Source organism: Megascapheus bottae, chromosome 16 (assembly GCF_031878675.1).
Source record: "Megascapheus bottae isolate mThoBot1 chromosome 16, mThoBot2.hap1, whole genome shotgun sequence".
Lineage (NCBI taxonomy): Eukaryota > Metazoa > Chordata > Mammalia > Rodentia > Geomyidae > Megascapheus > Megascapheus bottae.
This window is the reverse complement of record NC_143524.1, coordinates 10,364,335-10,391,679: the sequence shown is the minus strand read 5'-3', so window position 1 is coordinate 10,391,679 and position 27,345 is coordinate 10,364,335. Positions and strand designations below refer to the sequence as shown.

The window sequence follows — 27,345 nt, the reverse complement described above, 5'->3', positions numbered from 1 at the left end:
CATATTTTTATTTACAATTAATATTCACCAGCTAGAAGGTACATTACTTCACAAACATTGATACCCCTTCTCATGTCTTGGTTCCCATTTCCCTCTCTCTACCCTGCCTCTCATCTTGTTTTCCCCCTTCCCTATCCTATTTCAAATAACCAAATAAACATATATACAATATATCAGATAACAAGGTAAAATATTGTAACATTTTGATATAACCAAGGGACAGCAAAAGAGATGAGAGATAACATAGTACATTAAGGACAACAATCACTCTTCATATGGCTTTTGTTTCTATATCCATTTCTTTACATATGAGGCAAAGTCCTTCTTTCTATCAGAAGCATAGAATTCCATTGTGCACATATATAACATTTTCTTGACCCATTCATCTATTAAGGGTCTTCTGGGTTGATTCCAAATCTTAGCTATGGAAAATAATGTTATAATAGCTATGGTAAAGAATGGTGCAGTAACCATGTAACATGATGCTTGTTGAAACAAATTCCAAGGAGTTGAAACAAGAGTACTTGTTTTATTGTACTGTTTGAAGTTATTTCCTTTTTTTGCCCAGTTGTTTATTCCCTGTGCTGTCTTTGACTTCTGTAGCCATTGTCTTGTATATTAGCCTGTCTGATTTGTAACCCCTTTATGTATCACCAGTACAAAAAAATTTGAACATAAATTCTTCAAAAAGGAAAAAAAATAAATGTAATTAAGTATTTTGTTCTTTTTATTTAACGTACATCATGAAGACAAGTAATAAATGCAATTCTATTCTTCACAGAGAAGACCCAAAGGCAAAACTAAGCTATGAACGAGGACTTGCAATGTACGAGCATGTTCTATGGATCTGGAAGTTGCCATGCTTCATAGTCATCTGTAGATTCTTGATTAGGCTATTTTTTATTTATTTGTAATCCTTAGGGGCTGAGTACATTGTTAAGCATTCCATTGTTATCAGTTTACAGTTTTGAGTTTCACAGGGGATCTTAGTTCTGTGATTGATTCATGAAATGAAAATTGTAAATAATGGAAGAGAAACCTCTAGTTTTTGTCAAGCACAGGAACATAAATAAATGATTAGTTTGCTCTGATTATGTTTGGGTTGACAGGACAATTGAAGCAATGTTTCGTCAGAGAAATACTGAGTCTTTAAGATCCCATTGACTCTGGAAATATACATATGTAAGATATTTCAAGCCAGCGAGTCCTGAATAAATCATTTCAGACATTGTCCATGAAGATCAAATGATGCAAAACTTAAGCACACTATTTCTCCATTAGTTATTAATTAATACAGTTCGAATTGTAAATAGTTGGGAGTTAGGTAAATGTGGTTTCTACCATGTTATGTAAGAGATCTGGTGCTAGGTCATTTGGAAATACACTAGCAATATAAGCAAAATTTGTATTTCCTCCAGTCCTCCAGGGGTCAACTTATAAACCGCATACTTGGTGGCTCTTCTTAATTTTAAACATTCACTTCATTAATGAAACGACTTTAGTAGTTTTTTCATTGCCTTCTTCACATCCTTGTTTCTCAGACTGTAGATGACAGGATTCAGCATGGGGATCACGATACTGTAAAATATTGATACAATCATGTCATGCTCCAATGTATAATTGGAACTTGGTCTCACATACATGAAGAGGATGGTCCCATGATAAATGGTCACCCCAGTTAGGTGAGAGCCACACGTGGAGAACACCTTTCTCCTCCCTTCAGCTGAACGCATCTTCAAAATGGCCAACAGAATGAAACCATACGAGACCAGGACAATCAAGATAGTGAACATCTCAATAGATCCCACACAGTAGAAAAGTAGAAGCTGGTTCATTTTTGTGTCAGAACAAGCAATAGCAAGTAGTGGAGGGATATCACAGAAGACATGCCTGATTTCATTGGACCCACAGAAGGACAGGGTAAAGGTAGCCACTGTGTGTATCATCGCATGCGTAAAGCCACCAAGATAGGAAGTGGTGATAAGTGGCAGATAAACTCTGGGTGTCATGCTCACTGAGTAGAGGAGAGGGTTGTAAATGGCTACATAGCGGTCATAAGCCATAGCAGCCAAAAGGAAACATTCTGTGGTTCCAAAAGTAACTAAGAGAAGCATTTGTGTGACACATCCAGGGTAAGAAATGGATTTGTTCTTTGCCAGGAAGTTTACCAGCATTTTTGGTGTGACAACGCTAGAATAGCAGGCATCCAAGAATGATAGCACACTCAGAAAATAGTACATGGGGTTGTGTAACCGAGAATCTATTATTACCAATAACACCAATCCCAAATTGCCTACCAGAGTAAAAAGATATACTGCTAGGAACAGTACAAACAGGATGAATTGCAGTTCAAAACCATCTGTGAATCCCAGGAGTATAAATGTGTTGACTTCAGTCACATTGGTCAAATGAATTCTGTACAAATTCATAACTGGTGGAACGCCTGGCATTTCAGTTGTTATTTGTAGGTCCTAAGAGCAACAGCTGGTGAGCACAGAGTCCAATTTACATCTTCATCTTCACGTTTTTGGCAAGCATAATGAAGTCTTTGTTGCTGATTGGCTGAGCATTAATGTAATTCTGTCCAACCAGATCCATGGCTCTGTTTAAATGAATTGAAGAAAACATTTCTTCTTTTACTGGCTGAAGTTTCTCATGGAAAAACAAAAGAGCTACCTTTTAATTTCACTGAATTTCTAGGTTTTATTTCCCCTTTGTTCTTGTTTACTTGTGGTACTGGAAATAAACCAGGACCTCTTACATACTAGAGAAATGATTTACCACTGAAGTATATGTAAATGTACACCTTCCGTTTTACCTTACATGTACTTTGTATTGTGTCTTCTACAATTTAAAGATTATGGTTTCACCACATGACCCTTTTGCACATTTTATAAATTTTATTACAATCACTGTTTATTTGGAGTGTGTCTCATTGAGTAATTTGCCTAGACTGCTTCAAACTGTGATACTCACATCTCAGTTTCCTGCATAGCTAACATTATAGGTGTGAGCCAACAGAGCCTGTTTTTTTTTAAAAAAAATTGTCTTTAAAAAGGTACATAAGGTCATATAGGATGAGATTAAATGAAAGGATCTCTAGGGTATTGAAACAAGAGCTTTAACTTATATGATTGTTTTTCTTAATGTACTATGTTATTTCTCTCCTATTTTGTTGTCCTTTGTTTAATCTCATACTGTGACTGTATCTGACTTTGTTACCCAGTATATTGTATATACATTTATTTATTTATTTGAAAAAGGAAAGCAAAGGGGAAAAACAAGATGATCGGTGTGGTGGTAGGGGATTGGGGACAAAAACCTGAAAAAGGCTATTAATGTATGAGAAGTAATGCACCTACTACTTGGCGAATCTAACTTCCATCTCTTAAAAACACTATGAAACTTGTATATGAAAATTCTTCTCAGATTAGAGAACCATGTACCTTTTTTTTTCAATAAATGTCTCAGAGAATTCCTGCAGACTGTTTAAATGAATTGAATCGATAATTTTACAAATGTAGGACTAAAAGCAATCAGTCAAATACACAATACTTAGATAATTCTAAATTCTGAAATAAAATAAATGCTAATTTTTCTTGTGTGAAGTGAGAAAGTTCACGCCTTAATAAACAAATGTGAAATATTTTTCTATTTTTCTTTGTAGACATAAAAATAATCAATAAACCATCAATTAATACTATATCTATATGTGTAGCTATAAGAATTCATGTATTGATTGGTCTTTCCAAATACATTGATGATTTTAAAATACCTAATCCTTGAAATATTCCTTCTTTTCAAAAATTTATAAAACACATTTGTAATTTCTTTTTCTAGTATTTTTTTGCCTGTCCTAGGGCTTAGACTCAGGTCCTAAGAACTGTCCTTAGGCTTTCTGAAGGATAGCGTTCTACCATGTATGCCACAGCCTCATTTCTGGCTTTATCTGTGTATGTGGTACCCAGGAATGAAATCCAGGGCTTCATGTATCCTAGGCAAGCATTATATCACTAGACCACATCCTGGCACAGTATTTTTAAAGTCAAGAGCTCAAAAGGAATGGGGAAGATGGAAATGAGTGAATTAGAAACACTGAAAACATTACTTTTAAAACTTTGATCCAAAATATAAATGAACATGAAGACTGAATTATAGAATTTTCTACTATGACTCTAACTTTTCTTTCCTAATGCATCTTAGCTATGAAATTTGTGGAAGATAATATATATATGTATATATATATATGTACTGTACATATATGTTCACACACGCACACAATAGACCTTTAATCTCCTAAATTAAAATCTCTCACATTTAACAGAGTGAATTTGGCAAAGTTATTTCTCTTTTTCAAGTAATGAATAGATTGACAAAACTCCCAGTGTTGTTTCTCCTTACCAAAATAACATTGCAGAGGTTTTGGGTATACCATATATAAAAAATACATGTAAAACTAAAATTTAAATAACTATAAAACTTGAAAAAACATGATATGTTTTATTTGACTAAAATTTTATTAACTACCACTAAGCAAATGTAAAATTACTAAAATGTTTCCATAGCTCAAATAGTCCTTACAGGAGAAGCTAAGTACTTTTTGTTTTAGTTATGATTTAGTTGTCATATGTCAGTAACTTACAATAAAATAAATTAAATGAGATTATTCGTACTGAAGTAGTATGAAGAATCTTTTATTTGAGTCATTTTTTGCGGCTTGAACTCAGAATCACATGCTTTCTTTTGTCTTTTCCTTTCACTGTTGGCATTCTACCACTTGAGCCTTATCTCCACTATGGGCTATTTGATGGTTAGCTGGAGGTAAGTGTTGTGTGGTTTGTCAGCCAACCTGGCTTCCAAGTGAAAATCTGAGTAGCTAGATTCAGGCATCAGCTACTGGCAAACAGCTACATGGGTCAACTGGGTTGCAGTGGTTCATGCCTGTAATCCTAGTGGATAAAGAGGCTAAGATTTGTGCTTTGAAGCTAGTCCAGACAGGAAAGTACTTGAGACATATCCCCAATTAAAAATCAAAAAGCAAAAAGTGGATCTGTGGCTCAAATGTTAGCATGCCAGCCATACTCAGGGAAGCCCCCTAAGATCTTGAGTTCATGCACCAGTACCAGCAACAACAACAACAACGACAACGACAACAAACACAAACACCCCATATGTGCCAGTACATTCTACCTGTGAGCATGCCAGGAATGACCAGTGTGAGATATATATTCCTGGTACTTGTGGGTGTAAAACTTCCCTGGTGCACCTTGATTTCTTTGATCTTGACCATCACTGACCAGACTTCAAGTCAAGAAAATGATTTACATTTTATAGTTCATTTTTTTCTAAATGGTGTTCCTATAGAAATTTATCATCTCTACAAAATCTAAAGTGTACAATTTGTTTCTACCTTGACTTGAGTTAGGAAGAATTTTGATAGACAAAAATTAATGGATCTTAGATATTTGACAAGTCTTATGACTCCATTTGGGAGATAATGTTCAGTGCTTGTAGAATCCTCTTTCTTAAATTTTAATGCTTTTTGGCATAAAGTTCACTTTTGAATCAAGTTAACACTAATAAGTATTTCCTAAGTAATAGAAAGCCTCTTCTCTTACCTTTAGAAATGAACTGCTCTACCAATTAAGGCAAGCCACAAATGTTACATATTTTAATCTTTTCACTAGATGCTGAAACACCTCCTGCTGTCTACAGGGAAACCCTGAGGAGGAGAAAACACACTGTCTTCTGGGAAAAGAAAAATACCAAGGAAAAATACTACCTTAGTAAATAAATGACAGCGATACAGTAATCAATTATATGACAAATGAAAAAACAGATTGCAGAAACACACATTAGATCCTGGTAGCAGATTATTCCTCGGTGAAGAGCAGCAGATACTGAAGACAAGTAAATAAATCTAATGAGCTAGAAACTGATCCAGCTTAGAGACTAATTATATGATGGTGGTTTAATAAAATGCTCTGAAGTCCAGTTTCTGCCTCTTGAAAAATATAACTTTTTCAATTCTCTCATGTCCTTTTGCTACATACACAGAAATAACACCTTATAGATATATGATCTCTCTTACCTGCCCATCTGTGAAATTGGCTCATTAAGAATATTTTTTTAACATTATGCTTAATCACTCCACTAACTTTTTGGCTTAAGTGGCATAGAAATAAATCTGATATACTGTCAAAAACGCACCAAAATCTTTCACATTAATGACCATATATATCTCTCTCTCAAAAAGAAACATCTAGGACATTGACAATAAAAGAGAGAATTGCTTAGACCTTAATATTATACCAACATTCACAGTCTTCATTATTATAGTTCAATGGATGCACATGTGGATTCTTGTTTCTGTGTAACATATTTATCAAATATCACAGCTTGTGGGTACATGTTCATACACATACATGTCAAATTATTAATACAATTTTCACAAAGTATTTTACATACATTTGGAAATGACATACCTTGGAGTTTATAATACTGTTTACCCCATATAAATGTCATTTTGTTCATCTTTCTGTTATAATATTTCTCCAAAATGTATTTCTAAATAGAAGGATGTAATGTGAACAGAACAACATGAAGATGTATCTGAATATAAGTTCTTCATTCATCTACTAGATTTCATAAGGCATACTATGACTGAATATTATTTTAGATTATACAAATTCTTTATGTTTTGATATATAAATTGCTTTATATTACTAGCATGAAAATAATAGGTTCTGGAAAGTTGAATTCTAAGCCAGTAAATAGAAAGTTTCTGTGATAATATTTAATATTCATGTCTTAAAGATTCTTATCTCTTATTCAAGCATTTTTGAAAGTTTTATGAAATGTCACTTTAAACCAGGGATCAAAGTACTCTTTTCACTGTATAAATGATTACACATTATGCCTTTCTCCAGAGCCATTTACAGATTCATTATTTTAGTAAATCATCATACCATTTTCTGAACAAGAAGATAATTGCAGAGCATTCCCCTAGGAACAAAATCTCCTTTGGGCTTCAGGAACAATTGAGTAAGTTCATATAAACCACCTAAATGAACCATGTTCATAATAATTCTAAATTTGCTATTTTTCATTCAGAGGTAAGAGAAATCCCATGCTGTTTTTGCCTATTTCAAGACACCTAAAATTCTATATTTTATAGTTTACCAAAGTCTTTTGTCACTAAAAGGTACTATAAAACTTTTCTTCTTTCTTCTTGTGTAAATAGGTAGAATGTATATAGTAAATTTCAGTTTCTTAAGAGTTCTATCCCAAATTCATAAAGAGTACCTCCTGAAAAGCAACAAAGAAAATAAAAACCAATAATTTATGTTAGTAGAGATAAGTAAAAATGTTTTAACTAGAGTATATACTTCCTTTTTCTCCAGGAAAGAAAACAAGTCAGTTTGAAGTATAGACAATTAGGAAATTGCAAACAAAGCAACCAAAATTTAAAAAAATATGCAATTTAACATTGAAAGGAGAAAGCAATCAATTACATGATTTTGAAACAATCCCATAGTATTTCTGATTTTGAATATTTTTCTCATCAAGCATTTTAAAAATTCTAAATCGTTTCAAGAATGTTTCCTTTTGTTTTACACTAAGGATAAGGGTATTGGGGGTGGGAATGTCTATTGCCAGGGGCATGGATTTACTAGACAGAGCTACTGCAAAACAGCTAAAAGTACCAGCATTTTGAGTGAGGTAGCATATTGACTTTGCCTTTGACATTGGTCTTAGAATGTTGCTGCAAAGGTAAAGTAATTCAGACAAAAATCCACTACTGTCTTAAGTGCTCAAAAGCCAGTTATCATCTGAATTCCTTTGCAACTTAGTGTAACAACAGTAAATATATTTTTGTTTTCTGCATTTTACTCCAACTGTGTTCACGTACTGGAATTTTCATTTAAAAATCGATTATTATCACAGTTACCAAGAGCAATAGTCATTTTATCCTTACGATTCTGATTTGTTTTGTCATAAAGCTATTATTTTAGAAAAACTTATATTATTTGGGTTTCCATCCTCTTGTGTGGAAATTATAAATTAAAAGTCACTCTGAATGTAGAACATGATTCCTAGGGTGTGGGACCAGAACGGAGAATAATGAAAAACATGTTGTATGCATTTACTGATATATGACAAACCTCATTAATATCTACAAATAATGCATATTAATTTAAAATTATTTTAAAATGTAAAATGTCGCTTTCAAGAACAATTGAGTTGAAGTGCTTTATACCTTGGGCCTTTCCTATGTCATTCATGCAACAAAGTCAAGTTCACTAACATACAAATATACCTTATGTGATCCAATGCATATTCTTGGCATCAATACATTACATAATTTGCAAAATTCTCTGTTAGTTCAAAAATAGTCCAGTAATGTGTGGTTTGGGGAGAAAAACTATCATCACAACATTGCTTTATAACTATGGATTATCCTGATAGAATAATGTTTGTAAATGAAAGTGTTACAAAACAAAGATCTACCTTAGTCATAGAAGAAAATTTTTGGTAGAGTACTTGCCTTTATGTGTTGTACCCTAAGCATAGGAAAAAAATAAATTAAATAAAAATAATGAAGCATGAGAAATCCAATTCAAAACCCATATATGATCACTGATAATTTGATCATTATATCTATATATATATTTGTGACCAAATATTTGCCAACTAGAAAAGTCAGATGATGGAGGAAGTGAGTTTGTTTGAGATGTATTATATTCATATATGGAATTATACCGATTATAATACTATAGTAATAGATTGTGTATATTCGATGCTCAAATGAATGTATTGTGATTTGCATTATATAAAAAAAAACAAAAAATGCGTGAGTATAATAAAAATCTGTCTTCCAAATAGTGCTGAACTGTGAATCAAAGGCAGAAAGAAAATACATACTAAAGGGAAGGTTATATTCAATATAACTTTTTTTTTTTTTGCTAGTCCTGGGCTTGAGCTCAGGGCCTGAGCACTGTCCTTGGACTTTCTCAAGGCTAGAGCTCTACCACTTGAGCCTCAGCACCACTTCCAGCTTTTTTGTATGTATGTGGTACCAAGGAATCGAACCCGGGTCTTCGCGCATGCTAGGCAAGCACTTTAACCACTAGGCCAAACTCCCGGCCCTCAATATATCTTTTGTATAAAGATAAAGCTAGAAATATTTTGGGAATTGTCTTAAAATATTTCTATAATACTGGAAGCAGCTAATTTATTGGATAAAATTAATTAGACATATTTTAGATTTAAATTTTAATTTTATTAGCATATCTTTGACACGAATTTATATTGTTCAACGCTATAAAGAGCAGATTGTAGCACATCATTACAAAATTATCAAAATATCCAGGAATACATATTAACATTCTATATCTTGTTTGCTGATATAGTATCTCATCTGAATGTCCTCAGAATCTTTAATTGATACCCTTTGGGGATTCATAATTATGAAAATAAGGAATTAAATATGAGAATCATTAACCAGGTGATATGATGATTTTGAAAGTGCAATAGGACTACCAGTGTGTGAAAACTTATATTTGCAATTGAATAGTGCACAAATGACACAAAACCTGAATTCTTGATCAGTTACTCATCCCTTGATACATTGCTTATTTATGCATTGCCAATAAATGTCCAGTGTGTGGACATTTGAACAGTCATTTTCTCTTTAAGTAGTTATGCCATGTAGTTGCCATTCAATGTTACCCCTTTCAGCATTTTCACCCACTCATCCCATCCTACCCTTTCGTTTTTTCCTTCCTTTAAGTTGCACAAATAGCAATCTCTTGAATATCTTCAAGCCTGTTCTATATGATTTTGTCATGAAAAATATCACAGAAGTTTCCATATTCGTACTCAGGGGTTTCACAGATAACACTGAGCTTCAGATTCTCCTCTTCTTCTTTTTTCCACCAATTTACCTCTTCACACTCCTGGGTAATTTAGGAATGGTGGTACTGGTGGCTGGGGATTCTCGACTGCACAACCCCATGTACTATTTCCTGAGTGTTTTATCCTCTTTGGATGCGTGCTTTTCAACAATTATTACCCCCAAGATGCTTGTAGACTTTGTATCAGAGAAGAAAGTCATCGCTCTGTCTGGCTGTGCCATACAGATGTTTCTTGCTGTGACCTGTGGGACCACAGAATGCTTTCTGCTGGCCGCCATGGCTTATGATCGCTACGTGGCCATCCACCACCCTCTTCTCTACTCGGTAATCATGTGCCCCAGAGTCTGTGTGGCCCTTATCATGGCCTCTTTCGTGGGGGGGATAATGAACTCGACTGTACACACAGTGGCCACCTGTAGCCTGTCTTTCTGTGGCTCCAATGACATCCAACATTTCTTCTGTGATATCCCTCCTCTGCTCGCCATCTCATGCACTGACACTCACCTAAACCAGCTTCTGCTCTTTGTCTTTGTGAGTTCCATTGAGGCGGTCACCAGCCTGATTGTCCTGCTCTCCTATGGTTACATTCTGTTGGCCATGCTGAAGATGCCTTCAGCTGCAGGGAGGAGAAAGGTTTTCTCCACGTGTGGCTCTCATCTCACCGGGGTGTCCGTTTACTATGGGACGGTCCTCTTTATGTACGTGAGGCCTAGTTCTGCCTACGCTCTGGAGCATGACATGTTCGTGTCTGTTTTACACCATCGTGATCCCCATGCTGAATCCCATCATCTACAGTCTGAGAAACAAAGACGTGAAAGAGGCACTGACGAAATTATGCAGGAAACACCTGTGCATGGGTTAAAAACAAAGTTTCACCTGGATGATTCAACTGGAAAAAAAATTAAAATAACAGGAAAAACTACCAACCTCTGTTTCTGAGGGTCTGTATTTGTCAAGTCTTAGAGTAAGCACAAATAAATGAAAAAAACAATTTAAAAACACCTGTTTGAGAACAACAATACTATGCTTTCTAGGAAGAATGAGCAGGAACATCGGTATGCAAAGCAAGAGTCTGAAGCACTTTTCCCCAACCTTTTTATTGATTGATTGATTGATTGGTTCATTCCATAATCCATTCCTTTATTTATTTTTGTTGGTATTTTTGTACTGAGAATGGGAATTCCATACAGATTTTCAGAGTAACTGTACCCATTTGAGTTCCGCACAGCAATGAATGATGTTTCCATCCCTTCTTGTAAACAAAGTTATGTTTCTGGGAGATTATTTTCCATTGATAATGGCCATTCTGACTGAACTAAGTAATAATTTCACTTTAGTTTTATTTGCATTTCTCTGATCATTAGAGAAGTTGTACATTGTTTTTCTTTCATGTATTCATCGGCCATTTTCTCATTGCTTGAAAAATACTTAGTTCATTTGCAGATTATTAATTGCACTGGGAAGTTTGGAGGTGTATAGAATTTGTTTTTATGTATTATTGATGTGAATCTCTAATCAGATAAAGAGCTGACAAGTATTAACTTGAGTACTGTATGATTTCCTACTCTGTATCTTTTTAATTGAAGCTTTTTTATATTTCTATTTTATTTTATTGTCATGTAACATATAGAGGGGGTTAGAGTTACAATTCCCATGTTTTTCTCCCACTTTCCCTGCCTCCACTTCTGCCTATTAATCTTGTTTTTCCCCTTCCCTACTTCAAATAAACAAATAAATGTATATACAATATACCAAGTAGCAAAGTTAGATACAGTAACAAGATAAACCATAAAGGGAAAAAAAGAGAAAAGAAATAACTTCACTTACTACATTAAGAACAATTACAATGACCAAACTCTTGTTTCTATATCCTAGAGTTCATTTCACTTAGCCTCATCCTATATAGCCATACGTACACATGGCTTTTGAGCTATTGTGATCCTCAATGAGAAGTATCCTAGATATGTACTCTCTAATTATCTATGTATCTGCATATCTACCCATGCAGCCTATGTTCTTTTGTGTTTGGCTTACTGCATTTAACATGATTTTTTCAAGTCTATTTCCTTGCAAATGGGTCAATGTCATCCTTGCTGATGGCAGCATAGAATTCCATTGTGTAAAAATACTACATCTTCTAGATCTAATCATCCACTGAGGGGCATGTGGGCTGATTCCATATCTTTACTGTGTAAATAGTGCTGCAGTGAACATTGTTGTGCTAGTGGCTTTAACACAGCCTTGTTTCTGGACATTTGGGTAAATGCCAAAGAGTGGAATTGCTGGGTCATAGGGGAGCTCTATGTTTAGACTTTCTGGGAATTTTTATACTGCTTTCCAAAGTGTTTGAACAAGTTTATACTCCCACAAGTAGCATTTTGGCAGTCACTTCTGGCCACATCCCCATCAGCATCTGGTGTTATTAGATATCTTAATAAAGGCAATTCTAACTGGAGTGAGGTAAAAATCTCAAAGTTGTTTGGATTTGCAATTCTTGTATGGCCAGAGATATTGAGCATTTCTTCATGTCTCTAGTCTACTGGCCATTCTTATTTCCTCTTCAGAGAAGTCTCTCTTTATGTCTTTATCCCACCTTTTAATGGGATGGTTGTTCTTTGAGGATTGTTTTTGAGAGATTCATTTTTTTAGCTGTAGATATATTTTAGATATGAGGTCCTTGTCTGTATATAGCTAGTGAAGATATTCCCCCACTCTGAGGGCTTTTTATTTAACTTGCTATCTATGTCCTTTGCCATATAGAAGCAAGTTTAATACAGTAACTTTCTTCAACTGTTGTGTTTCTGGGCCTTTATTTAGAAAGTTTCTACCTGTATCAAGAAATCTAATGAATCTCCTATTCTTCCTGTAAAGTTTTCACGGTATCTGCTTTTACCGCCAGGTCTTTGATCCATTTGGAAGTAATTGTAGTGCTGAGTGATATATAAGGATCCAACTTTACTTCTCTGCAGATGCTGACCAAATGATACAGCACCATTTGTTGAAGAGGCCGTCTTTCTTCCATCCTGTTTTTGGCTCCCTTATTGAAGATTATGTGGCCATCAGACTGTGGATTGATTTCTGGCTCTCTAGTTCTATTCCATTGGTCCTCAGGCCTGTTTTTGTGAGTACCAAGCTATTTTTTTTTATAACCAGAGCTAGCTCTGTAATAGAATCTGAAATTTGGTATTGATATTCCTTTTGCACTATTCTTTCTGCTAAGAATTGTTTTTACTATTTGGAATCTTTTATTATTCCATATAAATTTTTGGGTTGCTTCCTCTACTTCTTTAAAGGATGACGTTGGGATATTGATGTGTATGGCCTTGAACTGGTAGATGGCCCTTGGCAGGATTTCCATTTTCACAATGTTGATTCTTCCCATCCAGGAGATTGAGAGGTTTTCCATTACCCCAGTTCTGCTTTAATTTGCCTTTACAGGTATTTTTTTAAAGGTTCTATCATAAAGATCCTTTATTCTTTAGATAAGTTAATTCCTAAGAATTTTTTGAGGCTGCTGCAAAAGGTTGATTGTATTTAATTGCTAGGGTGATATAGAGAGGGGTTACAGTTACATTCATCAGGTAGTGGGTACATTACTTCTTGAACATTAATATCCCTTGCCATGGATTTCTTCTATTGTCCCTCCCCCTTCCTCTCCCAATCATCGGGTTTGACACTAAAATATTAAAGAGCTTTATTTTCATTGTCATTGTTCAAAAATGTTTTTGCACATTGCTTTTCAGTAATAATACTGAAAAGTTAAGAAGCAGACTTTTACATTACCCACATCTCATTTCCTCAACCTCATATAGTGGAATGCAAAAATAATGTAAAATAAGTCCTGTATGGGGTGTTGATTCTAGTTGGATTGCATAAGACAAAAGAAAAACATTAAAATTCCATGCCCAAAACCCATGAGGCTGCTATCTCCATTTAGCCACCAGAAAACCAGAAGTGGCACAGTGGCTCAATTGGTAGAGTGCTAGCCTTTAGCTGAAGAGATGAGGGACAACCAATAGGCCCAATGTTCAAGGACCACAACCGACAAAAAGAAAAAAAAGAACAATGTGTGGGGGAAAGAATCCATGAGCAAAGAAAGAGTGAAAGCAATATTAGTAGGTTGTGCAGAATCCAAATTTTATGTGTGTATATGTGTGAAATTATCACGATATACTAAAAACAGCACAATACTCATGTATTTCTTCTTGTATATATCCAAATAAATATTGTTTATAAGGAGTAAAATGATTAATAAATTTGAAATTATAATTTAAATAGTTCTCATGGACTTATCTGAATTTTAGTGTATTCTATTACTGTTTAGAATACTTTTTCCTCATTAAATAATCATACTTTGCAGTGCATACATTTCAGCATACAATTTCCATTGTAAAATTATGATTCCATTTTATGGTATCCATCCTAAAACAAATGTTTCTCTGAAAAATTTCTATTCCATATTAATTTAATCTTGTATTTATATTATGTTAACATTAAATTTATAAATTAATATATATATTAGATGTCAATTTGGAAAATAAATATTTTGTGTGACTATGATTGGATAGTGAAATAATCATTGAGGTGAACACAATTAATTGTAAGTCTACAATTGAGCCGATAAGGAAAAGTGTTTCATACCATATGAAGGTCCAGTGGCCTCCAAACTTATACCTAGAAGAATGATCTTAATCAGAGTACTGCAGAAAATGGACTAACAGTGATGAAATGATAAAACTCTGCCTTCTTTTTTTAGTAATAGGTTTTTTTAGAATAAGACTTTCCTATATGGAAATATCTTTCTGTTTTATTGCAAATCATGACACCCTTGGCAATTGAGACTGTGCCTATACATTTTAATAATTCTAAATCACAGAAAAGGGATACAATCACTGATAGTTTTTTGTGTTGTTATTTCAGTAATTTTATCCTCATGGAATTGACCTACCTTATAATTCCTATTTCTGGTGAGTACTAGGAAATTTTAAGTGTATCACCATGATTTGGAAAGTTATGCTTAAGGAAAGTATTTCCCAGCAGGAAGGACTAATCAGACAGCCAATTGCGTTTTTAAGAAAAGCATCAAAACACAACAACAGTGTAAATAGTGTCTGTTTTATTTTACAACTAAAACATTACTGACAAAGATGAATTCCTTGGAATTATAAACGTTTCAGACAAGATTCTCATTAATATCATTTAAAATAATGCCTCATAATTTTCAAAATGATGATGTTCTTTCTTGAGGAACATCTATGTGAAAAAGCAAAAGTTTTTAGTACTTGAGCTTCTGTCTTTGAACTCATGCCAAGTAATATTCCCTGGAAATTGGTCGCTGAGAATAACATGCTGTTGCCTGATTCTCCATGAACTATAAATAATGTGGCCTGGAACTAGTGCAAGTGAAGAAGACTGGTACTTCCTTCCAGATAATCATGTTAGGGTTTTGGAGTTTTCTGAGGCTGACCTTCCTGGTAAACTTTTTTCTTATACAACTCGAACCAAGTACAGAGATGTAATTTTACAGGGAAGTGAAAACCAAACATTCAGAAACATAAAAATAGCTATTTAAGTATGAATCAAACATCACATTGCAGGTATTTTCTAACCCTAAATGAGCTTTCATATTCTGTTTCTGAAACCCATGGGGCAGAGATGAATTTTGTGATGTTTCAACAATACTTTGTATCCCAGTGTTAGTGTTGCACTGTAAAATGGAGCAACTTATCCAAGAAGAATCCTAGTGGTTTTATTGAGAAGAATATCTGTCCATCATTTGTGTCTTATCTAAAATAATGTGAGAATTTGTGAAGGAATTAAATTCTATGATATTTATGCTTCAAAAATAAATTTTTCAGGAAATTTTATATAAAGGAGCAACCTAGGAAAATGTGGTAGGATCTGGAACAAAATAGGTTAAGTGTGGTATACAAATCTAATACACTTTCTAGAAGAAGGTAGAGTGTACTTCATTTATAGTTAATGGCCCTGAAAAACTAACAAACCACATGTGAGAGTTTACATATGATTCTAACCTTGTTTATTTTCTTCATCTTTTTGCCCAAGTTTGCAGAAATAACTATCACCTGGAATACAGCATTGTCTCCTTGAGTCATGGAATCAACAAAAAGGGCACCATGTGTATTTACAATTTCAGATAAGCTATTTAAGCATTTTGCACCCTTCCTCATGTCTGAAATATGTGGAAATAGTAGTGCATTTGGTATAATACTTCATGGAGATTAAATATGACAACTAAAGAAGTCATTTTTAAGTTTTAGGTCACTTCTATTAAGAAAGATGCTATATTTATATAGCATATCCAAACTTTTGCCAAAAACTGTAGGTGATCACTGATTTTTGTTCAAATTAATAGTGATTTATTATCACTCAAAATAAATTAAATTTATTACAAAAAATAATATCAGTTGTAACCTGTGCTGGTAGGTCACTCATGGAATACCATCTGCACATGAGACTGAGATTTGAGAATCATTCTTCAAAGCTATCCTGGACAGAGTGTCCTTGGAACTTTTATCTCCAATTAACTAACAAAACCCAGATAGAACTGTGGTTTCAGTGGTACAAAACTAAGCCTTGAGTACAAAATGCCAGGGATAGCAGCTAAACCCTGAGTTTCAGCCCCTGGATTAGCAAACACACAAATGAATACTGGATCCTTTCTAGAACAAACATTTTATAGTAATTAGGGCTAAGTAAACTTTTTGATTCTCAATAGGTGTCCACTATGAATTACTGGAATAACACAAATGTGTCCTTCTTCATCCTCGTGGGATTGACAGATTCTGGAGACATCCAGGTGGTGCTGTCTCTGCTCTTTCTCCTGATATACCTGATTACCGTGCTGGGGAATCTAGGTATGATAGTGATCATTTGCCTGGATCACCAGCTTCACACTCCCATGTACTTTTTCCTCACTCACCTTTCTTTCCTGGACCTATGTTATTCAAATGTCATCACTCCTAAAACACTAGCAAACTTGCTGACTTCCTCCAAGAGCATTTCCTTTGTGGGCTGCTTTACTCAGATGTATTTTTTCATTCTGCTTAGCGCTACAGAATGTTTTCTCCTTTCCTCCATGGCCTATGATCGCTTCATAGCTATCTGCAGTCCTCTGCAATATCCAGTGATTATGTCACCAAGACTCTGCCGAGGCCTGCTCACTGGCTCCTACATGGTTGGCCTTATGGATTCCCTTGTCAATCATCTTTGCATGAGCAGATTGCACTTTTGCAACTCCAACGTAATCCATCACTTCTTCTGTGATGAATCCCCAATTTTAATCCTGTCTTGCAGTGACACCTATGGCACTGAGATGATGATAATGTTTCTTGCTGGTTCTACAGTTATATTATCACTTATCTTAATATGTGTGTCCTATGTGTCCATTCTGTCAACGATTCTGAAAATCAATTCCACTTCAGGAAAGCAGAAAGCCTTCTCCACTTGTGCCTCCCATCTCCTTGGTGTCCTTGTCTTCTACGGTACCGTCATTTTTACTTATTTAAAACCCAAGAAGTCCTACTCCCTGGGAAAGGATCAGGTGGCTTCTGTGTTTTATACTATTGTCATACCCATGCTGAATCCACTCATTTACAGTCTGAGAAACAAGGAAGTAAAAAATGCTTTTTTAAGAGTTGTGCATAAAAGAAGATTCAGACAATTAAAATGAGAGTCATGCTATGCATTTAAACTTACCTTTTGTTTTTGTCTTGTTTGAGGGTATCTTTAGCCTCTCACTAAGAAAAAAAAAGGTAGACTCTGTCTTTTAATTTATCTGAAGTCCTGCTTTTCCTGTGCATACAGACTTAAATATTACCAGGAATATGCTTTCAGAGTCGATACTTTAATTTGAAACCATGAAATATGTGTTTAGTATATAACCTCAAAATATGACTTGGTTCTAATGACAACTATTTTATAGAACATGAAATCCCAGGTGCTCTCCAGTTTTGAAGTATTTTGTTTTCATAAAGTTAAATATTGTGGCTCAAATTGTAAGATTTATACTAATTTTTTTTCACTTGGCTTAATTCACAAGGACAAAAAAATAAGATAAAAAATATCTGGTAGTGGCTAAATTTGGTTTTAGAATAGACTGCTGAAGGAAGAGTAAGGCATTTCACAGAATTTATTTAAGAATATTTGAAAAATATAGAATTCTTTTCGGGGGGGGTGAGTCCTGGGGCTTGAACTTAGCCTGGGTGCTGCCCCAAAACTCTTCAGCTAAAGGCTACTGCCCTACCCTTGAGCAAAGCCCTATTTCCCATTTTCTAGAGGTTAATTGGGGATAAGAATCTCAGATTCTTTTCTTCCATAGCTGGCTTTGAAACTTGACCCTCAGATCTCAGCCTCCTGAGTAGCTAGGATTATGGGCATCAGTCACTTTACCTGGCTTGAATTTTTGTTGCTGTTGTTGCATTGTTTTATTTTGTTTTTAGGGATGCAATTCATTTAAGATCTAATGCTTCATAGTTTTTGTCTGTCAATGAAAGCTGTCTATGTATGCTTTCTCAATATTTGGGTAAAACTTAGAGTTATGGAATACTTTACATGTAGAATAGATTAAATTTATGAAGTGAATTATACATGTGTCCATAATAACTTTTATATGTGTATCTGCTAAATCTCTCAAAATCTGTCATAGTAAATATTTTGTTGGTTTGTCTTTGGGAGAGTTGGCTGGGGGCCCAGAAATTATGTGACAAATGATGAAAAAATTCAGTAATGATACTAACTAGACACTATGTTGAAAGTTATTAAAATATTTCTTATTGATTGTGTCTCTCAAATACCCTTCAGCTGAGCTTCTTTTTTTATAATCTTCACTGGTTCATTGTGTGTTAAATTACTATGTTTTCTCTAAATCTAACTACTGATACAGCCTTTACATAAAAGGATACATATCTTTTCCCTTGGCCATTGACTCCCTTGATAATTCAAATAGTTTTTCTGGCTTCCTATAATTTAGGCTGTTATGTCCATTCATATTGCCCTTCCTCTCAAGATTACTTACTTATCAATTTAAGAGCTGTAGACAACTATCTATAGGCTTGTTGTTCATAATAAAATACCTGCTTTGGTCACTATTATGTAAATGATTTTTGGCTTCTTCTGGCATGTATTCATCAGACTCTTTAAGGTATTTTTCCTTCAAATGAAAGAATTACATTCATTTACTAAGAAAATTGCTTTCTCTAAAGATTTTTATTTATCATGACCTCAAAAAACATGGATTTTTTCCTGACATTGTTCTGTCATTATCTTTTCCATTGTGAAAATGTACTTCAACAGCATTTTCACTACTGACTTCTCATCTGGATTAATTATTATACCTTTAAGGAAATTATAATGACATCTCACTGAATTTCATTGTCCCCAAATTCATAGGAAAGTATTTATGGCATAATAGGTGTTTGACATGTTTGTTGAGTGCATTTGTAAGTTAATTTGTAGGGTAAATTTGTGAATTAAGTTTTCCATGCAACTGTTCTGTGTCCTGTGAAGTGCATTTTTAAAAATGAGTAAGCAAAATGTACTTTTTTCTCTTGTGAATTAACAGCTTTTGTAAAAAGACTTCCATAATGCTTTGTATTGGACATGTAAGTATGGTAAAGTGGTACATTATCGAATAAGATGTCAATTGTCTTTATAAAATCCATGTGAAACTTTATAAAGTATAAATAGTAAAGACAGTTGTGTTTATAAGAAAACTGATGTTTGAACACAATATTTATGTAAATAAAAATTTTGCATGTCTACTCTATAATGTCTCCTACTATCATTTACTTGAAATCCATACTTTTCCCTAGAATATTACTTCTGATATCATCCACAATAAATATGATTAAACAAAACAGTGGAAATCCATTTAAAGGAAATGGGGACCAAGACATGAGAAAGGTATCAATGTATGTGAATTAATGTACCTTCTATCTGGCAAATATAATTTAACCCTTCTATTAATTACAATAAAAATATAAGAAAAAAAGAAAATATATATATACATATATATCTGCACACTATGTATATGTATATATATATAATCATTGCTATTAAAGATTTGACTCTACTCTCAAAAGGAAAGAAGGTAACAGACTGTGATTCATTGGACGTTGTAGTATAATTTAGCCTCATATACAAGTAATTCACAAATGGCTCTGGGATGCCACCCAGGCCGATCTCTGGTTCCCAATCACCCAGTTAACAGAACTTGTTGTCATATATTGCAGACAAGACAGGTGAGTAGCATTGATTCCCAGTGGCCTTTCTGAAAATGGACAATGGAAAAAAATTTATGGAAGTCACACACCGGGTGTTCCATTTCAACCTGAAGGTGGCTAGGTACTTTGTTCTTTCAGGAGAATTTTTTTTTGTGTCACATTTTCTTTTTTGATTATAATTAATAGAAGGGTTACAGTTATATTTGCGAGATATAAGGTACATTACTTCACACACATTGATATCCCTTCTCATGTTTTTGTCCCCATTTCCCTCCCTCCAAACCTCCCCTCATCTTGTTTTCCCCCATTCCCTTTCCTATTTCAAATAAACAAATTATCGCATATACAATATACCAGATAAGAAGGAAAGATACTGTAACAATATGAAAATAACTAAGGGACAACAGAAGAGATGAGAAATAACATAGTATATTAAGAACAACAATCACACATCAGAAGAACTTTTAATCAATGGTTATTTAGAAGGTGACCACAGTGAGTCACTGAAGTCACTTATTCCTGGTTTAACCTTACTACTGAAGATTCACACTTAATCATGCAAAGCCTAATTTTACACAAAGAAGATGTTAAGCATGGAATGCTTGTGGTCCTCTTTTAGGAGCAAAATTTTCTGTGAAATAGAAACTTATCAGGAACCATACCTGAAAATGTGTGAGAGAAAAAGAAGCCAGGATGAAGTGTCCCAGAAAATATAGTCTATGAGTAAATACAGTGATTTTGCCAGCTGAGGATAGAAGCACTTCTCAATACCAGACTGCTTGTAATGTCAGTTCAGATCCACTCCCCTCTGTACAGGATGCTCAGAAGGCCAGGGTGCTGTGTCAGATAAATCTATGACTGTTGTGTGGGGAGAAGTCTGTGCTTCTCTACAGGTGGGAACACCTGCACTGGAAAGAGGTCTCTGGACTGGATCAGTGTATTGGGGACTTCCTGGCTGGCTCTGTCCACAAGTGTGTGGTTCTCCACACCATGGCATCCGAAATTGCATGGCAAAGTCCTCTCTGCTTCCCCGTAAAATACTGGATTTTCAGTGACTCCGGACTATAGAGGGGATTTGTTCTAATTAGCAAAAGTTGGTTATACAAAAGAATTCACTTAATATGATTTTTTCTAAGTCTTAGAAAAAATCATATTAAGTGAAGTAAGCCAGACTCAAAGGAACTTAGGCTCAATGGTTTCCCTCATTTGTCATAATCAGTAGAAACCTTGGACTCTACTAACAGAGATCTGAAATAGAGCAAAACCTTGATACATAAGGCCATATACTATGAAGCTAATTGAAAGGACCTCGAGGATATTGAAACAAAAGCCATATAATGAATGATTGTTGTCCTTAATGTACTATGTTATCTCTCATCTCCTTTGCTGTCCCTTGGGTATCTCATATTGTTACAGTACCTCACTTTGTTATCTGATATATTGAATTTATTTGTGTTTGGTTATTTGAAATTTGATAGGGAAGGGGGAAAACCAAAACGGGTGTGGGGGTGGGGGGAAGGGTAATGGGTACCAAGACATGTGAAAGGGTATCAATGTATGTGAATTAATGCACCTTCTATATGGCAAATATCATGTAATCCTTTTATTAATTACAATAAAAATTATAAAAAAAGAAATCTAATAACAACAGATGCTGGAGGGGATGTGGCCAGAAGGGATCACTACTACACTGCTGGTGAGAGTGCAAACTTGTTCAACCACTATGAAAAGCAGTATGGCAGTTCCTCAAAAGACTAAACCTAGGGGCTGGGAGTTTGGCCTAGTGGTAGAGTGCTTGCCTAGCATGCACCAAGACCCAGGTTCGATTCCTCAGTACCCCACATACATAGCAAAAAGCTGGAATTGGTGCTGAGGCTCAAGTGGTAGAGCTCTAGCCTTGAGAAAGTCCAAGGACAGTGCTCAGGCCCTGAGCTCAAGCCCAGGACTGGCAAAAAAACAAACAAACAAAAAAAAAAAACACTAAACCTAGAGCTCCCCTATGACCCAGCAATTCTACTACTTGGCATTTACCCAACCGTCCAGAAACAACGGCATACTAAATCCACTAGCACAATGATGTTCATTGCAGCACTATTTACCATAGCAAAGATATGGAACCAACCCAGATGTCCCTCAGTTGATGAGTGGATCAACAAGATGTGGCATTTATACACAATGGAATTCTATGATGCTGTCAGAAAGAATGGCATCGCCCCATTTGTAAGGAAATGGAAAGACTTAGAAAAAATCATATTAAGTGAAGTAAGCCAGACTCAAAGGAACATAGGCCCAATAGTCTCCCTAATTTGTCATAATCAGTAGAAACCTTGGGCTCTCCTAGCAGAGATTTTACAATAGAAGAAAATCTAGAGACATTAGGCCAAATAGTATGACACTAAATGTAAGGACCTCCAGGATAAGGAAACAAAAGCCATATAATGCGTGACTGTTGTCTTTAATGTATTATGTTATCTCTCTTCTCTTTTGCCATCCCTTGGTTATCTCATATTGTTACAATATTTCACCTTGTTATCTGATATATTTTATATGTGCTTAATTGGGTATTTGAAATTGGATAGGGAAGGGGGGAAATCAAGATAAGCAGGGGGAGGGTGGGAGGGAATTGGGGACCATGTCATGAGAAAGGGTATCATTGTTTGTGAAGTTATGCACCTTCTATCTGGTGAATATAATGTAACCCTTGTATTAATCACAATAAAAATTATTTTAAAAATTTGGCCCATCAAAAAAAACAAAAAAACAAAAAAAAAACAAAAGGAATTCACTGTTATATTACTGTAGAAGCATACAGGGTGCCCTCTCCAAAGTTATCTCTTTATCAGTCTCACTCCCTCTATCAATCATCATCATTCTTCTTCCTTATTAACAAATTCAGTAAGTTTCATTTTTATATTTCCAGACATACATAGAAGTGATTTTCCTTTATTCATTTTCCCTCACTTTCTTTAGGAATTCACTTTATGAATATCTAGAACACACTTGGACATATTTCCAAAGAGCAGAATCCACCGTCAGAAATAATCCCAGTAGATTTATATTTATCACAGTAGTCTTTTATGACCAATATTTTGAAACCATGTTGGTTTCACCTATTTGCATACATCAAAATGTATTTTGGGCCATAAATTATTAACATAATCATTTTTATCATTTCCTCACACGTGTTGTTTAATAAGCAATCAAGTAGAGCTACCCAGTAAGCCATTGTGCACAGGTAGTACATAGAGACACAGGACAGGAAACAGCCAGTTCAGAACAGAGAAGCTCCAAAGTCCTGGGAAACTGGATAATTAGAGCAGTGGCAGGGGCTGAGGAACTCTCTGTGCACTGACTCAGTGAGGAGTCACCAAGGGGGGTTGTGATGTTCACCAAGTGTTCACAAGGCACAAATCATTTCATAGGACACATTTTCACTTTGAAATGAGCATAAAACACTAAATATACAGCATAATAATAATTAGGCAATTCTTCATGGATATAGTATACTATATATATTATATAGGTTACATATTATATTATATATCCAAGTATATATTATGTATATATTATATCAAAATAAGTACTATATAAATACTGTGCAATTATTGACAAAATCTCAGTTATAATTTAGAATGACTCTGATATATTTCTCTGAATTTTACTGTACTCCATAATTTATAATACAGATGTTCTCAACATGACATAACTGTACATTGCAGTATGTAATTTTTCATATTAACATTTGAAAATTTCACTTTACGGCAACAGTCACAAAGCCAATATTTACATTAAACTTTCTAATTATTAGGAGCCTAACTTTAATATGTTATATATATAATATATGTATATTTAAATGAAGACATCATCAATAGGATAATGTGATCATGTTCTTCATGTTGTAACCAGATAAAAAGAGCAACCCTTCACACATTCAGTCCTTGCACTTCTGATCTTGAACACATGCCAAGTAATTTTTTTCCTGGAAATTAGTCCCTGAGATTGACACAGTGTTTCACAATTCTCCATACATTTTAAATAAGGCATCCTGGAGATAGCATGCTGGGAAAGAAAAGAATCACTGCTGTACAGAAAATCAAAGTAGTATTTTGGGCTTCTTCTCAGGCAGTGCTTCCTAGACTACTTTTGATTAAATCAACCAGAACAAAGTTTCTAGAGATTTAATTTACCACAGAAGAAAAAAAAATGCAAAAAATTGCATATACACAGGAAAATGTATATACATAGGGAAATGTGCATACACACAGAAACAAATGCTCTACAAAACAGAACCTTTCATTTGCTTTAATTCATTATATATTTTTTGAGAGGCAAATTGAGGACTGACCAATTGTATGGATGAACAAAGACAAATTCTTTCATTTTCACCATCTTTTATCACAGTAAGTATTCTCATAAAAACTGTAAAATTAGGTCGGATAACAGTCACCTTGTGAAAACTTTTGTAGAACTATGATGTGGGCATTATGCTAACAGATGACGGCATTGATTATTTAAAAACATCTAGACTTGATTGAGATTATTCAAAATACTATTTTGGGAAGAAATTTTATTTTAAACAATCAACATTAAAATATATGACATACGTTAAAATTATACTTCATGAGCAGTATGATACAAATGTGCACTAAGACAAAACTGTAGAGGAAAAATTTGGAATTTGATTTAATTGACATTTTGAACAAATAAATAGTACTTGATAGGCTGAAATTGCTCCTGTCATTCTTCACTCTGACAAACATTCTTTCAGTTTTACAGAAATAACTATCAAATGGAATACTCTGATATGGTCATGTTGTTTTAAGTCAAATATTTAAGACTAGAATCAGCATCGATATTTGATGAATTCAGATAATTATTTGAAGTTTGGCTTGATTTTCCACATCTACGACATTGTAACAATTATAGCACCACTGGGGTACCACTAGGTAGGTTGAATGTCTTTGTCATGAAATATATCATTTGGAAAATTTCAGATTCTTTCTCTTTAGAAAATAGAGTACTATTTATATTCTATATTCAAATATCAGTCTGTCCATATGGTTAGACATGGATAATTGACTCAAACAGTATACATTTATTACCAATTTTGAGAAAACGAAATTGAACACAGAAGAGAAGACTGAACTATCATAGAATAAAACCTCATGGAATAATTTATGCTATCATCCCTCATTTCTCAATAGTTAACAGCAGCATACAATGGGAACCTGGAATAACACAAATGTGTCCTTCTTCATCCTCATGGGATTGACAGATTCTGGAGACATCCAGGTGGTGCTGTCTCTGCTCTTTCTCCTGATATATCTGATTACCGTGCTGGGGAATCTAGGTATGATAGTGATCATTTGTCTAGATCACCAGCTTCACACTCCCATGTACTTTTTCCTCACTCACCTTTCTTTCCTGGACCTATGTTATTCAAATGTCATCACTCCTAAAACACTAGCAAACTTGCTGACTTCCTCCAAGAGCATTTCCTTTGTGGGCTGTTTCACTCAGATGTTCTTTTTCGTTCTGCTTGTTGCTACAGAATGTTTTCTCCTTTCCTCCATGGCCTATGATCGCTACATAGCTATTTGCAATCCTTTGCATTATTCAGTGATCATGTCACCAAGACTCTGCCGAGCCCTGCTCACTGGCTCCTACATGGTTGGCCTTATGGATTCCCTTGTCAATAATCTTTGGGTGAGCAGATTGCACTTTTGCAACTCCAACGTAATCCATCACTTCTTCTGTGACACATCCCCAATTTTAATCCTGTCTTGCAGTGACACCTATAGCACTGAGATGATGATAATGTTTCTTGCTGGCTCCACCTTCATTATCTCACTTATCCTAATATGTGTGTCCTATGTGTCAATTCTGTCGATGATTCTGAAAATCAATTCCACTTCAGGAAAACATAAAGCCTTCTCCACCTGTGCCTCCCATCTGATGGGGGTCACTGTTTTTTATGGCAGTATGATCTTTACTTATTTAAAACCCAAGAAGTCCTACTCCCTGGGAAAGGATCAGGTGGCTTCTGTGTTTTATACTATTGTCATACCCATGCTGAATCCACTCATTTACAGTCTGAGAAACAAGGAAGTGAAAAATGCTTTCATCCGGGTCCTGCAGAAGAAAGATAGTTTCAGGAGATTAAAATGATATTCATGCCTAGCATTTAAACTTGTCTTCTTAATATTTGGGGAGGATATACTGATTCCCTGTCACTCTTGGAAAAAAGGAATTCTTCTTTTAGATTTGTCCAGAATCAATTTTTTCTTATGAATAATCTCAGATATTTTGAGAGACTACTCTCAGAAGTTCATATCTTAATTGTATATCATGAAGTATGTGTCAAGTGTATGGTCTCCATATAGGATTTATTTTTAAGTGAAACTAATGTTCAAAATGTGAGGCCATGCCTCATCCTATATTAATTTTTTTGATGGCACAATGTAGTTTTGGATCGAGGTTATGATTCTGTAAGTCAGGCTTTGAGTACAATTCATCTAAACCAACAGTATTCATTCCATTGTCCTCCTTTTTACTCTGTCCCATCGCATCCTCAATTATGTAATATAGATTCATGCTAGAATATAAACATTTCTGTGGTACATATTTTGGATAATAGAAATAACTTACAAGTTATTGACCTAACAAACATAAAAAAACAACTAAAGGTATACATCATCAGTTCCCAAATTTTTCACAAAGCAAATTGTTGAGCTATTATTTACTATAGGAAACTAATCTATTACAGCTTGGTGAATAATTGTCAGATGCTGAAGTGCATTTGGAAAGAACAGCATTGTAAATATTGAAATCAGTGATGTTTTTGTTTGCAAATAATTGTGTATATGTGTATATGCGTGTGTATTACATTTTTAAACAAAATTTCTCTTACTTTTTATGCTTTCTTCTGCAAATTTCAAAATTACCTAAAATGTCTAACATTTGATAAGCTTTTTTCAGCGAAAGCTGTGAGATGAATGTTTGTAATTATATGTGCAGAATTAAGTTTCTGTAAAAATGTTTTGGCCTACACATAGCAACTACAAGTCTAAACATTAAAAATCTGTTCTTGTCTGTCATATCACAAACATACTCCACTGTTTCATTGCTTTGATCTAAATTCCTTTAGATTTGTATTGTTTTTTTTTACAAATAAAGTCTGCTAT

At 34.5% G+C, this 27,345-nt stretch overlaps 3 protein-coding genes and 1 pseudogene across 3 annotated transcripts; 3 read left to right on the top strand and 1 right to left on the bottom strand.

Annotated features, from left to right (window-relative positions):
* Nucleotides 1-1,484: 1,484 nt before the first annotated feature.
* On the bottom strand, nucleotides 1,485-2,465 carry LOC150052707 (olfactory receptor 5T17-like). The gene has a single exon (XM_090349199.1). It carries the CDS (start codon nucleotides 2,448-2,450, stop codon nucleotides 1,485-1,487), a length of 966 nt encoding a protein of 321 aa, XP_090205325.1. The 5' UTR covers nucleotides 2,451-2,465.
* A 7,353-nt stretch (nucleotides 2,466-9,818) lies between these two features.
* On the top strand, nucleotides 9,819-10,779 carry LOC150052706 (olfactory receptor 5T7-like; annotated as a pseudogene).
* A 5,886-nt stretch (nucleotides 10,780-16,665) lies between these two features.
* LOC150052705 (olfactory receptor 8H1-like) lies at nucleotides 16,666-17,610 on the top strand. Its single transcript, XM_090348790.1, has one exon. It carries the CDS (start codon nucleotides 16,666-16,668, stop codon nucleotides 17,608-17,610), a length of 945 nt encoding a protein of 314 aa, XP_090204916.1.
* A 7,771-nt stretch (nucleotides 17,611-25,381) lies between these two features.
* On the top strand, nucleotides 25,382-26,329 carry LOC150052704 (olfactory receptor 8H1-like). The gene has a single exon (XM_090348789.1). It carries the CDS (start codon nucleotides 25,382-25,384, stop codon nucleotides 26,327-26,329), a length of 948 nt encoding a protein of 315 aa, XP_090204915.1.
* The last annotated feature ends 1,016 nt before the right edge of the window (nucleotides 26,330-27,345 follow it).